Source organism: Colius striatus, chromosome Z (assembly GCF_028858725.1).
Source record: "Colius striatus isolate bColStr4 chromosome Z, bColStr4.1.hap1, whole genome shotgun sequence".
Taxonomy (NCBI): Eukaryota; Metazoa; Chordata; class Aves; order Coliiformes; family Coliidae; genus Colius; species Colius striatus.
This window is the reverse complement of record NC_084790.1, coordinates 81,065,091-81,079,288: the sequence shown is the minus strand read 5'-3', so window position 1 is coordinate 81,079,288 and position 14,198 is coordinate 81,065,091. Positions and strand designations below refer to the sequence as shown.

General features: G+C 34.7%; 1 protein-coding gene across 2 annotated transcripts in view; it reads right to left on the bottom strand.

Moving 5' to 3' along the window:
* Positions 1-14,198, bottom strand: part of PIK3C3 (phosphatidylinositol 3-kinase catalytic subunit type 3) — a 75,160-nt gene that overhangs the window by 46,448 nt on the left and 14,514 nt on the right. For both annotated transcript variants that reach the window (XM_062018923.1, XM_062018924.1), the window contains exons 7-16: positions 12,520-12,588; positions 11,354-11,458; positions 10,793-10,885; positions 9,957-10,142; positions 8,513-8,667; positions 7,233-7,320; positions 6,824-6,891; positions 3,965-4,070; positions 3,008-3,124; positions 1,342-1,473 (exon numbers count right to left, since the gene is read on the bottom strand). In XM_062018923.1, coding sequence (XP_061874907.1) covers positions 1,342-1,473; positions 3,008-3,124; positions 3,965-4,070; positions 6,824-6,891; positions 7,233-7,320; positions 8,513-8,667; positions 9,957-10,142; positions 10,793-10,885; positions 11,354-11,458; positions 12,520-12,588 — 1,119 coding nt within the window. The remainder of the gene's footprint in view (positions 1-1,341; positions 1,474-3,007; positions 3,125-3,964; positions 4,071-6,823; positions 6,892-7,232; positions 7,321-8,512; positions 8,668-9,956; positions 10,143-10,792; positions 10,886-11,353; positions 11,459-12,519; positions 12,589-14,198) is intronic.

The window sequence follows — 14,198 nt, the reverse complement described above, 5'->3', positions numbered from 1 at the left end:
CAAAAATTAGTCACTCTTCCCTCTTTGGGCTTGTTTGGGGTTTTTTAATCGCATAGTACAGAATGATAAGACTAAATGAACATCTGTAACCTTTCAAAATCAGAAGAATGAAAACCATTTCTGTGTTTGAAACAAATTATATCTCATGTCCTATATTTTCTGCTTTGCTTCAGAAGACCAATACATAGAAGACTATCTGACCTGAGCTTGTCCTGATAAGTTAAGCTATTATTCTCAATAGTATGTATTTAGTTGCTGTTCCAGTAGTCTTTTTGTAGACATTTTTCCTCCAGCCCTTCACATTAAATGTTTACAATGTTGTCCCCAACCTGATGTGCAAGAGCATGCAATTGCAGCAGCACACTCTTCCATGAGACTAACTGGTTTAATAAAGCAAAAATCAAAGCTGGGAAATCAAGAGATGGTAAGATAGAAAACTATGCAAAAATGTTCACCCCTGATTTGATGCAAACACAAATGATAGCACAATCGACAAGCAGCTTATCATAGTATCGAACTTCTGGGTATAATAAATTTATGACTTTGTAGAGATGATTGATTGCCATTGATGGTCACAGAAGCTTGTATGGTTTTAAAACAGCAGACAATGCCTTCTGGAAATTGGCCTGACATTTGTAAAGTACATTTTGGTTTATTAAAATTAGATAAGTCACCTATATAAATTTATAGCAAATTAATACAGAGGTCCTACATATCTGGACATTGCTAATACCTTACATTTCAGGCAATAAGCATTTACACTCCAAGCAGTATAGGAAGCAAAATAACCCTAGCCCTTTCAACAGTATATGACTTATTAAATAGATGAAGGCATGATCATATGACCAAAGACATCTGCTACAGATTTGTTTAAGGACTTACCAAACATAGGAATACAAGGCCTACCCGTCAGTCCACTGCAACTGCATGAAATGGACCACTGTTTTAGCCCCCAGCATCCACCAATTTAAGTTTTATTTGGTAAAAGAACAGATGCATCCATCTAGCTTAGATGCAACACACCTTGACTTGACCTGTATGATTTCAGTCATTAGTATCATTCCTGTTGACTACAATCTAACAAAAGTTCAGAACTTCTGAATTGTGAAGCATGCTTGAGGACTTCGTAAACTTTGTTAACTATATCAGCCTTAGAAAAGCTGTTTTAAAGTTTGTACACTAACTTGAAAAAAATATCACAAAGAAAACAACTCCTTTAAGAGCATGCTACAGTTACTGTGTAAATCACTTTTACTATATCAGCCCCTTTAAATTAACCGATGTTTCTAAACCCAGTCCTCATTAGATTTGTTTCTATTTCAGCTATTCAGAAGATCTTACCTTGAAGAGTGTGGCTTTTTCAGGGATTATCCCTTTAATTTTCACCTGAGGTTCCAGAGGGAGTGGAATAAGTTCCATATCTGCCAAATTCATCTTTTCGTTATCTGCTAACAATGCCTGAAGCCTCTCATTCTAAAACAATAAAAACTTGTTTAATAAAAATCCAACCCTAAAACACATATTACGTGTATATATATACAGTTTAAAAGTCTTTTAACAAATCATGTATTATTAATAAACATCTAATTTATTGAATTCTTTACTCTTCCAAAGAATCATGGTTTCACTCTTAAAATCCAATGAAGTGAAAATGCTCTGTTTGCAGTAATCTCACTTAAGAAGTAGATATTCCACCCAGTTTCAGCACTGTAACGAAATTTTGTAATATATGAAACATTAAATAGTTTGAAGAAAATTTATTTCTAAATTGCCTTGCACAAGTAGCAGGATGATTTCCACACCAGTATCAAAAGCTAGTTCTGTTTCAGAAACTTGATTCAAGTCTTCAGGTCTAATCATTTAAATCCCTAACTTCCCTAACAGCAATGAACCAAATTGCCAACAGCTTGTATAGATGTGATTTTTGGGCTTGCTCTACATTCCTACATCTGTAGCTACCAGAAACACACTACCAGTCAGTTTTTGACTACTTTATACCTAGTGTCCTACATAACAGAGGTCAAATACAAAAAAAAAGTCTTTAGTTTCTTGCCCTAGTGAATGTAGTAAGTACAGATACACAGCAAGGTAGCCCAATAATGTTAAGAGTACTTCTAGTGGTCACTTACTGCTAGCTAGACTTTGTATACAAAAATCAAAGCTATGTGTTCCTTAGTTCTACAGAAATAACGTGGTAATTGTGCAATACCTTGGGATTCTGTCACATATTTTTATAAGTAAGAAATATTAAAAATTGAAAAATCCTCTTTCTCTTTCAGTGAAACATTCTTATCACCAATACACAAAATATGCACAAGATTTCATAAAAACAATACAATACTTATGTATTTCATTTTCCTGCACATATTACTCCACAGATTTAAGGAAAGGTGACAAAAAGCAATACACTGAAAAATTCAAGTTTAAAAATACTGATACATGTTAGAGAAAAAGGAAATATATTAATAAAAATCCCTTCAACATTCCTGCTTCCTCCTTATATGCCACTGTCAAATTCAGTTGAAATATTTTAGCTGAGAATAATAATTCCTCTTAGAATGCACCTATGATAGAAATCCTCTTCGTCACAACAGAAAGTAAAGTTCTACTAAAAACATCCCTTATAAAAGAGCAGCTCTTGAAGAAGTGAAACTGCTGCTAGTCAAATTTCATTATTCTCATCCCACAGAAACCTCTGCTACTTTCCCATGCCCCTCAATTCATCCACTGTTAGATTATCAACTGTTCAATTATACTCATATCTTCCTTTTACCAAAATATCCCAAGATTTTTCAAGGGGCTCTGATGTCTTTCATCTAGACTTTTAGAAAACTTTGGAACTTGGATCCATGTAAACTTCTCCTGAAGTCTGTTTAAAGTTAGCTGAAGTTACTACAGGACAGATGGACATCTGCTACAAATCTCAGTGCTAGGAGTTTTCAATGAAAAGTCAACATTCCTATTGTAAAATTCTAGCCAGAGATAAGTTTTTTAATCCTTTAGCTACCTTTTTCTTACGATTACCACTTTCACGCTGCACTGCTTTCATTACATGAACCAGTCGATCTACAAACGTCTGCTGGGCTGCCAACAACGACCGCATAACTCTGACAGACTTATCACCCTAAGTGAATTAAAAGAAACAAAATTAGTTCTTTGTTCTGTAATTATTTTATCTAGAAATTATTCCTTTATTCTGAGACCTTTGGGCTTTTAAGAGGTAAGTGAATAACAATCAATTTCCTGTCAAGTCAAAAGGTATTTTCTGTAAAACACAATCAGAATCACTGTAGCTGGCAATCAATTATCTGACCTACCGGTGCACTTCAATTTGCATTAATAATTGCAGTGGTGAACAATCATGCATGACAAACCTATTCACACAGCCAAATGAAGTTAGTAAGGATAAGCACATGGAATACTCATATGAAGCATAACAGTCAAGATTTAAGTATCGTCCCTCAAATTGGAATGAATATAAAGTGTGACATAAACAAAAATCAGAAAAGACAGCACATCTGCTTTAAATTGTAGGTTGCAATCCACGGAAGTGGTGGGTTTTTTGTTTTTGCCTTTTTTCCCTGCTCCTCCAGCTCCCTCTGCTGCTGATACGCAGAACAACACGGTTTGCAAATCGAAAACATAAGTCTCGTCTCAATTTGCACCGCAAGGCCAGGTGTTTCCAGTAGATACAGTAAATAGACTGATTACAGAGGGCAGAGGATTTTATGACCAACATGTTACTAACAGGAACATGCACTAAAACATAGAATAGTGTTCTCAATATTTGGTGTTTTCTTTTTCAGTAGTTTCTTTGGTTCACTCAAAAAATCAAGGAAAAGTTTAACATGTTTTAACTTTTCAATACATATGACATAAAAACAGCAGTCCTCTTAAACACCTGTGTCTCTTTAAAGAATGCCTATCCCAAGCTATTATATATGTTATTACACAGAGACATTACCTTCAGCAAAGCCTGACTAAATCTTCTCATGACATTTAAGTACATTTCATGAGTCTTTGGGTCCCTCTGCTGAGTGTCTTGGTCTTCACACTCCACTATTACATACCTGCGGCACAAAAACAACCCAAGTTATACTGTACTTCAGTGATATGCAATTTGAGTGAAACACAGTAGCCCTTTATTATATACACCTGGAACTAAAAATAAAGTTAAGATTTTAATCTCCACCAAAAAATGAACTCTTCAAAATTGCAGTGTCACAAATTCCCACAGTTCAGGAGAGCCTAATGAACTGGCATGATTCAAATGGGGCAAATCAGAAGTCCAAATCATATTAACACTTGAATCAAGCAGTACACATGGGAGAAGCAGGCATTCCACCTGTGCTACAACCCTCTACATTATGTAGTGGCTGAAAACTTGTTATTCAAACATCTGTAAAAATAAAAAGCAGTTCCCTCTACCTGTGACCTCTTTTACCATTACCAATGATGGTACAAACAGTACTGGTACTGAAGCAACTCTACAAAGTTAACATTCCAAAATAAGTTTTAATTTTTAAAATTACAACTCGAGTGCACAAACAATTTTGGACAGTTATATTGAATATTTATTTTGATTTATTAAGCAGTTGTTTGAAATACTTTTGTACCTATTTGTATGTATCTGCACTGACAAGCAGCTATGAAGGGAAGGTCTTTCAGCTGATCAGTACATCTCCTAATACTATCTAGTAAACACATATAATCCCATTATTAGAAAAAAAAGAAAATAAATTAGCAAGTCAGTAAATACAGTTGGACTTTACGCTGACAGCTGGAATTATCTCAATGAAAGCTATAGGCAAAGATTAATTCTAGGACTTTGCTAATATATTTTTCTACACTGTTCCTCCATTAAAATGACAAAATTGGATTGCATTAATGTGTATAAAAATAAGTCCATATTTACAAAGCCTCTGCACTAAAACTTCAAGAAAAACAGAAGTAACAAAGTGAAACATTTAATTTCATCTTCATTTGTTAAAAACTCCTAGACAATTTTTCAAAGCTATTTTGAAATGAAAAATAATGCTTCATACTTGGGCAAGTCTCTTGTATGTGTGAAGAGACAGAAAAAAAGCAGCTCCAGCAACTCCTGTAGTTGCTGTTAAAGAGCAGGATAGCTTTACAACGACAAGTGACTGAGAAGGAGTTTTGATTTTCAAGGGTTACTGTACTTTTTCCATTGATTATTTCAGGTGCATGCTGTGTCTGGATAGTTGAAACAAGCAATGGATCAGCAGTCAAGAGGATTTATGGCTGCATCAGCTCAAAAAGTGGCTGCAACATTTGTATTTCGTCACTGAGAAATTGAGATGTCTGAAAAGAAAATAAGTAATAAATTGACTGAGATATTTTGTTTGGTGGGGTTTTTCTGTTTGCTTGTTTGGGCTCTTGTTTTTAAAGTCCTAAGACTAAAACTTCAGAGTTTTGGATGTTTGAACTTTCTCTAGATTGAACAGAGACGTTGCTGAAATCTAACTGCATAGTTTCTATCTATAGGAAAGAAATAAGCTAAGATACTAACACTTATATTAATGAAGAATATTTGATTAGGTCAAGTATTTGACTGCTACACACATCGATTCCGTTTGCAATTATTTTAATTATTTAAAAGCACTCTTCTTCTGAAGCCAAATATTATCTTTAGCCGCTGCAATAGAAATATGTACACTAAAGAACTCCAAGCTAAAGTCATGCACTTAAATATCTTAAATCGGAAATACTGAAAAAATAATGGAACACTAGAACTGTATAAGACATTTAGAAATGCAACCACTTTCAGGATAGGTTAGGATGCTTAAGAATTTTGTTTTATGTTTACATATCACAGTGTCCTCAGTTCATGACTTGTCTGTGGTTGCTATTCATAGCACATTAATATATGACCATGTGTATTAATAATCTTAATTTTTAGATCCATCTACTAAGGATAAAAATGAGTAACATTTGACTTAAATTTAGCCATGTAAATAGTATCCAAGGTTTCTATTTTAAAATACTTGTGTATATAGAAGTAAATAGCTTTGTGTTACAAATATGCATACATGTACATTAATATATACACACACTTACAGAGCTCTCTTCACCTCAGCTCTCAAATAACATAATTCCTATCTGCAAATGCTTACTCAGAAGGCATGCAGAAGAATAATTTAGGCATCTAACTTAATTCTTAAGTCACTTAAATACGACAAGATCCTTAGCTATGTAATCTTACCTCTCCACTATTCCACTATTATAAGACTATTCACACCTAAAGCTCTCCCTTAAGAAAGCACACAACTGCAATGATATCTTGTTTGTGCTTGCAACATAACCACAAATGGAATCTAAAAAAATAGATTAGTACAAAAAAATCAGTGATTTATAAACCTTCGTAAAGTACACTCTTGATTATTACTAAAGTGTGTAACTTCAATATACAGCCAATACTGTCAAAAACTATAAACGCAAATCAAACAGAAGAGCAAAGCAGACAGGAACTTTATCCTCTCCCTATCATCATAAACAATTTGAATGACAATTTAGAAATCATAGTTAGGCTCTTTTTTTAACGCTGTACTTAATGACCCACAAATCACCCTCCTTTGTCTAACAGTAAAGCATATTTGTGCATTTTCAAAATCAGTAACCTCCTTTTACTAATTATTCTCTTAAAACATTTACTGTTTTACATCTACTACTTCATTCTGAGTGACACTGAGATTCTCAAGTTCTCAAAACAGGTCATCTTTTGCTGTATATTCTTCTGGGCCTTATAGCTTTGATTTCCATTTGACATTGGTACAGTACAAGTAAATGATTTGTAACATACCAGTACAGGTAGTTTGCCAACGTGGAATTTTTGCATGCTCGTGAAATCAAGAATGTACAAAGGTCTTGCTGGATGGGATTTAAGAAAAGCAAAATTAAGTTATAAAAGTGTCTAAGCACTTCAGAGACAGATGAAGTTTAAGGAAAAACACACAAATAATTGTAGAGTTTTGAGAGACAAATTCCTGTCTCAAATCTGACGGTCAGTTGGACAGTTGGTCCACTGAAGAAAAAAAAAGCAGTTAGCTATTGCTATTTTCTTAGCATTTAGTTTACAATTATATTTTTTGAGCTCTTCAAGTATTCAGCAAGTTACAGTAGAAAGATTCAAATATGCACAAACAAAAATTAGAAAGAGTATCATGTAACCAAAAAAGTATCTAAAATAAAAAGTAAAGCATTTGACTTACATCCAGGTTTTCATTATCTGAAAGGTCCTTTGTCTTAGAAGTAAGAGGTGGTGAGGAAACAGGTGGACTAGGACTCATGATCTGGGAACTACACAAAGGAAAGCATGTAATTGGCATGGTTCAAAGTTCCTGCTTGTGGGCCAAGGAACATGCATGGAACCAGCATTTCACTTCCACAGAATAATCATTCAGAAAACTGGAAGAGGAATATCTTTGAAGACAGCATATCAATCCTGTTTCAGAACAAACTGCACGAACAGCAAAACTTAAATGGCAAAAAAATCTGTGCCTGGAGAGTTAAACAGTCTATGGCATACATCAAACTTAGCATTTTGTTTCAACTTCCTTAAAAAATAAGCAGACATAGATAGGATATATTCACATTTTTGGGATAAACTTTTTGAAAATGTTCTTAAGGTGAAATTGCTAACACACAACACCTGCAAGCACTCTTCTCTGGAATGCAATTACACATAATAGAGTAGACAAACCCAACGCTTGCAAGGCAAAATTATCAGACAGTAAATTTATGTGAAAGGAAGTAATCAAACATCTTTGCTAATGTCTAAGTGTCATTGCAGTCTCAAAATACACCATTCATCCCAGGACACTCACTCTAGAGATTAGCACCAAGATCAATGAAAAGCAGTATACTTGTAATATGAAAAGTATACCCTAGCAATATAAGTGATTAGATATCAAAGCTTAAAACTAATTTTTTAAAAAAAAAAATATTAGCAGGAGGTATCAGCCAATGAAGTTTCATCTGCACCTTCCTTAATACTAAATTACATATTTCAGCCTATCTTTCCTGCAAGGATAAAGAACTGTCCTCTCCTATATTCCTTACATTCATAGGGCTTTGTCTACACTTTTCTTTTGCAGGAAAAGGAAGAAATTTTTTTTCCATTTCAGACTGATCAGACTTTCAGATGCATATTTTTTTATCAAAGTGGGAAGTGTAGAGCCTCAGAGAACTTAATTGAAGGCATCCTAACTACTCAAGGACAGAAGGAAGCAATGGCAGTGTTCCTCTTGCTCTCCAGAAGTTGTTTTCCTTTTGTGCAGTAAGGTCAAAGGCCACAACTTCAAGATTACCAACACTTGCTCTGTAAACCATCAACAGCCAGGAAATACATTTTGTGAATGTCCAGAGGTCAATTTTTTTATATCATATTATAGGATGTTGAATATGCAATGGTCCCTACAATGGAGAAAGAATTTTAAGGCTTACAATGTTACATGTTTCTGCTTTTCTACTAGAAATCTACGCTTCTTACCTGTCTATTTCAGCACCATTAGTTCCAGATGTTGTCATGCTTTCTGACATTGAACCTTGACTGTCCCTCTTGCTAGGTTCCAAGCCATTCTTTATATCATCAAAGTTTTCATATTTCAATGCCTGGACTAACTGCAGCAGGTACATCAGCAAATCCTCATGGAAGAAAAATGAAAATTAATTCAGGAGGTCACTCAAAGCTGACCACGACTCCCTAAGTTCTTCAAAATTGATTTCTAGAAAAATTTAATCAAGATTTAGTGACCTATAAAGAAATGGAAATTGAAGTCTCCCTAGTAAACAATATGCAATAGAAAAACTTAACTCTCAAAAGATACAGGATTACCACACTACTAATTTTTTGTTTCTTAAAGGTATAAGTGCTAATTAAGTGAATACTGAAGTGCAATTACCACTTAAAAGCTCCCTTTAGTTAAGCTATCCTATTTGCTTCCAGTATCCACAAAATAAAAATTTCAGTTTGTGGCTCCCAAGAAAAAAATTCAAGCATAAAATCTGGACCATGGTACAAGGAGATCAAAATCTCTGCTCTCTTATATATTATCCTTTTTATATTGATTTTATCAGTTATTTTATTGTGTATCTGGGATTAAAGAAAAAAAAGCCAAACAAACAGAAAAACACACCAAAAAAATCCCAGTACCACATATCACCTATTTTTGACTGGAGAATTTTATTCATTTGTTTATAATAAACTGTTTCCTCTACTGTGTGACTTGCTGTTTAGTTGCCTTCAAATGTTCCATAAAAGAAAACATTTTTAAAGTCAAAGCAGTGTGACCTTCCCTATTCAAGAAGGCTTGCAAACTTTTGGTGTGTTTATCTCCCTATTTTCAACTATTGATTGCTAAGGTTTCAAGAGTTATGGTAATATAGACAAAGTATCTTTTTATGGTAAAAAAAATTAAAGAAAATATATAAATAATTAAAATGTAACAGATTTGTATCTATTAAGTGGGCTCTACTCATAAATCATAGCTTATCATATTCTAATCAGGATACAATTAGAAACACCTATTTCCACAAACATTTTCAGTAAAAGAGTCTGATGATACACTTCTTCAATTTACCAAGTGGATTTGTTGGAAATCCGTCAGATTATTTAAGTTCAGAGCACTTCTAGAAAGGTTAACACTCAAAATTTATCACTGGTTTCAGGGATGAATATATGGTTGTTTCACCTTCTTTGACAAAACCAGCTATCACTGGCTGTTCACACCAAGACAATTATCAATGAGTGGCACTTAATAACGTGAAGAATTTGCTCCAGAAAGTAAATAGCACCTCAGTGAATTCCATTATTTTCTTATTTTTTCATCGTTATTATTCAATTGAATGCCTGAAAAAGCAGCAAACAATATTCAATAAGACTAAAATTGCTGAGAACAGATGACTTTCACATGCACCCACAGACCAACAAATACCTCATCATCAGCCTGCTGAAGCCTGGCGACAGCATAGCGCCGAACGGTTGGGTTGGTGAAGTGAGATGACAGAAGTTCCAGAGAGTCTTCCACATCCATGGGCTTCCACTTCCCTAGTAGCTCCAGTGCTTGCTTTGCCTCTTGTGGTAGGTCCCAGTTGACACATTTTAAGAATTTTGTCAAGGCCTCAACAGAAAGAGACTGGTTAATTAATTAGTGGAAAACCTGGCTAAACAAACAATTTCAGAAATCAGTGTTTCACATTAAAGAAAAACTAGATTCAGAGTATATTTATATCAGCATCTGGAGAATCTTACTGATGTACGTGACAATATTGTTTGAATATGTCCCAAAAAACTGCAGCTGAGTTACCTTTTAACTAAAATCTCAAGTCAATGGTTACTGGTCAATCACAATTAACCACTACATTAAAAAGTGTCCATTGCTGGGGTATTAATTAGTTATTTACTTTGGCTTTCGGTGTGCTGTATTCTGGTAATGCAAACTCTTTTCTCAAAGGGATGAAGAAGTTCCTCTTTAATGATTTTTCTTTGCTGAAGACAAAATTAACCACACTGATATTTTAAACTGACAGTGTTTACAGAAATATTGGTGCAGTAATAGCCAGTTCAGATGATTTAAGAGAGTAATTACTGACACTAATTTTAAAATCAGTAACATTATAGAAAAAGTTAAAATTATCTTGACTAGCTTCTAAGACACTGAAGCTCTGTATCTCTGCAAGCAAGACACTGAAAAATGAGTATTTGAAGCAGCACCTCTCACATTAGTAAGTCCTCTCACATTAGTAAGTCCTCTCAAATCGTTGAACTTACCTTCTCCTGATTAGTAAGGTAATATCTGAATTTCCAAACTAGATCCTGTTCCTCGTACGTCAGCTGCTTTGTCGGGGGATAGCTCACTATGATCTATTAAGTATGTAGTCAGAAAGTGAGTTTAAAAACGTGAACAGGCATAATCAACAAGTTAACTGATTATACTGTGACAAAGTTGAACACTGACAATACACAGAAACAGGGAAAATAGTCTTTCCAACAACACAAAGTTCTCATGACATCATGGTGATGCCCCTAAGTTATGTGATTGAACTGGCGGTAAAGATAAGCACACAGAGTTACTTTAAGACTATCATTAATACCTAGTTGATATGTGCACAATATGTATTCTTATGCCTCTAAGACTGCTTTACAAAGGAATAAGCAAGTGACGTCTTTTCTGAGTCAGATCCATGTAACCAAACCTGAGACAACGCTTCAAATCATTTCTTCATGAATAAATTTCTGTAAATTGAAATTAACTGTATTTTCCTTTAATTGACACCATATAGTAATACCAACCCACCTAATGAAATTGGATTTAGTCATGACATGACTTACATTAAGCTGATCTCGTGTAGCTGCATTAGGCTTCAGATCATGATCAGAAGGTCCACTTCTTAAACTTCGAGCAAGTTTGTGATGCTTGCTTTCTACTAAGTTCTCCTAAATGCAGACAGTAAGTCAGTTTTTATAAATACCTAAACTCCAGGGAAAAGTACTACTGAAATGAAACCATCTCACAAAGACTCACCATTACCCTGAATAATGCATAAGCAATTAAAATTCACATCTTCTGGATTTTTTTTTGTTGCTGTTTTAGAAGAAACACCCTCAATAACATGAGAATTGTTGAAGAAACTGAGTTTTGGGATTTATTTATTTATTACTTCCACTTACAAGCCCCATCTTGCTTTTTGGTGAATTGCTGCAAAACGTAAGCATTTCAGTCAACACATCCGTGATTTAGACAGCACTCAAACGTGCTAGCTGCTTTATAAACATGTTTGGGGATGATGTTTGCAGTACAAAGCTCTGTATGCAAGAAAAACATCTCAAAAAAGTTTTCCCACTGTTAATACCATGTTAGCAACAGTAGGAGCCACAACAGGAGCCACAGTGTCAACAAGGTTTCAGCAGCCAAGGCAGTTTTCAGCATTGTCAGACTTGCTCTTGCAGTGTTAGATTACACAGTGCTCAAAGTGTTGCCCGTAGAAGCCCACTTACATTAAGGTTCCCAAAGCTGCCAATACCAGTCCCACTGAATTGGCATCCACAATAATGGAAATCTTTTCTAGAACTGTACTTAGGCACTGTCTACATGAAAGACAACATACAAGAGAGTGTAGGGAGAACATACTTTAACAGACAAAGTGACCAAGAGTTACTGCACCATCCTCTGTCAGCTCCCTCTTACCTTACATTCCCACCCTCTGACTTTTTTTGCCAATAATCCCCCCTTCTCTGCTTTTCTACATCTCAGAAGCAAGTATACTAGGGATGTAAAGGAAATTAACATAAGCATTAAATCAATTATTGCATTTTAATCTAGCTGCAGCAGGAAAAAAAGAGTCAAACCCACTGAACTTTCTCACTGCTTCAAATGCATCTTTCCATTGTATTTTTAAAATCTTGACGACAGTGATATAGGCAAGTTTTCATCTCTGGTTATGAAAACTTCAATCAAAGTGCTATAACACATATTGCATTACATGGAGTATGCTTACCATAGACATTTGTGGATCTGGAATCTTAACAATTTCAGAACTTGTTAGAATTGGAGATGATTCATCATCCTGAATGACAAAAAGTTAATGGCATATTAAACATCACAAGTTTTAGGAATAAGACAACATGTTATATAAATTGTGAATTACAGTACAGTGAAAGAATGATTCAATAACACCTTACAAACTTTTGATAATTATAAACGAGAAAATGGAAAATAAGAAATGGATTATTTTTCTTTCTAGCTTTTGCTAGATGATAAAGTGTCAAGATGAAGGCTCATCTGAGGAGATGCAGCTTGGCAGCTCTCTACCATGATGGCACGCAGGACTATGGAGAAATTTGCCATTACCACGACACACATCCACTGCAAACACAAAGAGAAACCAAAGCATAGTCCATGTTTCTACTGAAACAACTTTGTTGCAGACAAGATTTAACAGTTCAATATGGATGAATTTAGGAAGACAAGTGTGTGTCTATCTATGATAGGTTCCACACAGAGCATGACAGTATCTTCTAGAAGATCATTGTGTGCTGCTCTGAAGCAGTGTGATAGGAGACTAGAGAGTCTAACCTGCGGCTGCATAAATGAGGGACGGCAGAAGATTAAAGTTTCCTTTCTGAACCAGGCAGAAGAGAAAAATGCAATGCTCATCACCACATGATAGAAAATAGAAACTGTTTCCCTTTTCCAGTGACAAATAGCAAGGTTTTGGGGTTTTATTTTTTTTTCAGGGATTTGGGCTTTGCTTTTTTTTACCTTAGAAGTGTAACTAGGCATCAACAGACACCACTTACAGAGAACATTCAATTTAAAAGACAGTAAAACAGGGGAAAAAAAGACAGCATCAGCATAAAGTGTGCTATGCTACATTTACACTTACTTTGGTGTCATTTATTTTACAGTAAATTTCAGCTCAGAATAAAGGTTTTTTTACATATTAACATTTCTTTCAATAATGTAAGCTTTAAGATAATCTGGTCTAGGTTTGCTTCTGCTCCCATCCTTCTTTTTTTTTTGTTTCTCCTACTTTTCCAATCACATATGTCTCTTGAGATGGCTTTGTTTCTATATATTTCAGAGATAACTTTCAAAGAAGTGAGGGGTTTATATCGAGGGGAAGAAAAGAATCATTCATCACACACCAAGATGGAGTTAAAATTGCCATTAACCTTTCAGGATGAACATTTTTTTTTCCCAGCTACATAAATTTTGTGTTGCTGACTATGGTAAAAGATCTCTTGTTATTAAAATGCACATTCAGGAAGACACTGCCATTATATTTATTAGTGTCCTATGCCTTCCTGAAGTAACAATTTTATAGGCAAAATAATGGTAGTAAGTACACACACGTCCTTCCTAGTTAAGGGAAATATATGTACAATCTGTAGCTGATGATGGTCCCAGAACATCTTTTCCCATTAGTCTTTGAAAAAAGTACACATTCAAACACTGAAGAGGACAAGGAGGGTATTTGTTCACCAGTTTGTCTATTTTAAAACCATACCACCTGAATAATTCTATACAACTAAGTTGAAGCTATGCTCATCAATAGTATTTCCAAAGTATTTCTACTATAACAATGTACTACTGCATCAGAGCTATGTTGACTGAACAGCACTTGCATTGTACTAAAAACTTTGCCATCTCACTAGACAGATCTTTCAGATCTTT